Below are 1,394 nucleotides of genomic sequence, written 5' to 3' on the forward strand. Positions count from 1 at the left end.
TGCGAATACAAGCCCTATCTCTAGCGCAGTCAGAGTTCAGTACACACTCTGGTCTGCAGCCACGATAAGGATCTCCTTGGTACTCTGGCAAGCATGTACAAACACCATCGTTGCATTGTGCGTTCGCTCCACAAGGCGATGGATTGCACGGATCGTCACCTAACGATTTTGGCGCTGTTGAGGGAAGTGATTGTGTTATCAAGAGATCTAAGGCTGAGTAGGGAGACGTGCGATTCTTACGTGGGGGAGGCATTGGACGGCAACTTGTGAAAGGATCTCCTGTGTAGCCTTCCTCGCAGGTGCATATTGGAGTGTGGTTGATTACGTTGCATCTTGCATTGATGCCACACGACCCGGGACACGGATCTCGACACTTTTCGTTCATGCAGCCTGATTACTAGGACATTCCGAGTTGATCGAGCACTCCGGTCGACAATTGGGAGGAGATCCAATGTAGTTGGCCAAACATGAACAGGATGGAGATCCATTTATATCGCGACATTGCGAATTAGGACCGCACGGAGAAGGAACGCATGGATTCCTCACAACGATTGGGGTATCTTGCACAGGAGCTGTTTAGTGAGAGAAAGGAGCCAAGTAGGGTTGGATTCATGATCGACTGCAAGAGCGAAGAGCAGTTTGAGATCTTACGTGGTATAAGGTAGCATCTAGTGAACGGATCTCCAGTGTATCCGGATTGGCACGAGCAAATGGGGCTATGGTTATTCACATTGCATCGAGCATTGGTTCCACATGTTCCAGGGCATGGGTCAACGCACTTCTGGTTAACGCAGGCCTTATCCAGGGCGCATTCGGAGCTCACAACGCACTCGGGGCGACATCCGGGGGGAGAGCCGATATAAGTAGGCAGACAAGAGCAAACTGCCTGCCCGTTAACCTCTCGGCATTGACTGTTCGGGCCACAAGGACTTGGCTGGCAAGGATTCACGTATACTTTTTCCGCTGTTGAGGAGTAGAGAGTAGTTGGTTGGGATTGGGCAACCGGAACATACAGCAGAAAGCAATGCTTGGGGGAAAGGATTGGCGAAGTCATAATGCGTCTTTGGAAGTCTGATCGTCAAAGAGTCGTGGTAGAAAACAGGAATGATCGCTGAAGATCTAAGCAAGGTCGTGTGAAGCAGGATCAAAAGCTGGCTCAAGCCACAGAAATAAAGTTTCTTACGCTCGTTTTGTTGAATATTACAATATCTGAAAGGATCTCCTTCAAAGCCCGGGAGGCAGGTACACGATGGCAAGTGGTTGACCACCTGACAGACAGCATTTTGTCCACAAGTTCCCGGACACGGATCCTGACATTTGTTTCTAAGGCAAGCTCTGTTCGATGGGCAATCCGAGTTGAGAACACATTCTGGACGACATCCTTCGTAGGGGTT

General features: G+C 49.8%; 1 protein-coding gene across 1 annotated transcript; it reads right to left on the reverse strand.

The window, feature by feature from the left end:
- Positions 1 to 99: 99 nt before the first annotated feature.
- On the reverse strand, positions 100 to 1,391 carry LOC131214767 (cadherin EGF LAG seven-pass G-type receptor 2-like; the record flags this gene model as incomplete). The annotated part of the gene is given in 5 exon segments (XM_058209098.1): positions 100 to 174; positions 241 to 390; positions 393 to 572; positions 652 to 954; positions 1,184 to 1,391. Coding segments are annotated over 5 exon segments (916 nt in total), but the record flags the coding sequence as incomplete, so codon positions are not given.
- Between the last annotated feature and the right edge of the window lie 3 nt (positions 1,392 to 1,394).

This window comes from Anopheles bellator, unplaced genomic scaffold (assembly GCF_943735745.2).
Source record: "Anopheles bellator unplaced genomic scaffold, idAnoBellAS_SP24_06.2 scaffold02396_ctg1, whole genome shotgun sequence".
NCBI classification, from domain to species: Eukaryota; Metazoa; Arthropoda; class Insecta; order Diptera; family Culicidae; genus Anopheles; species Anopheles bellator.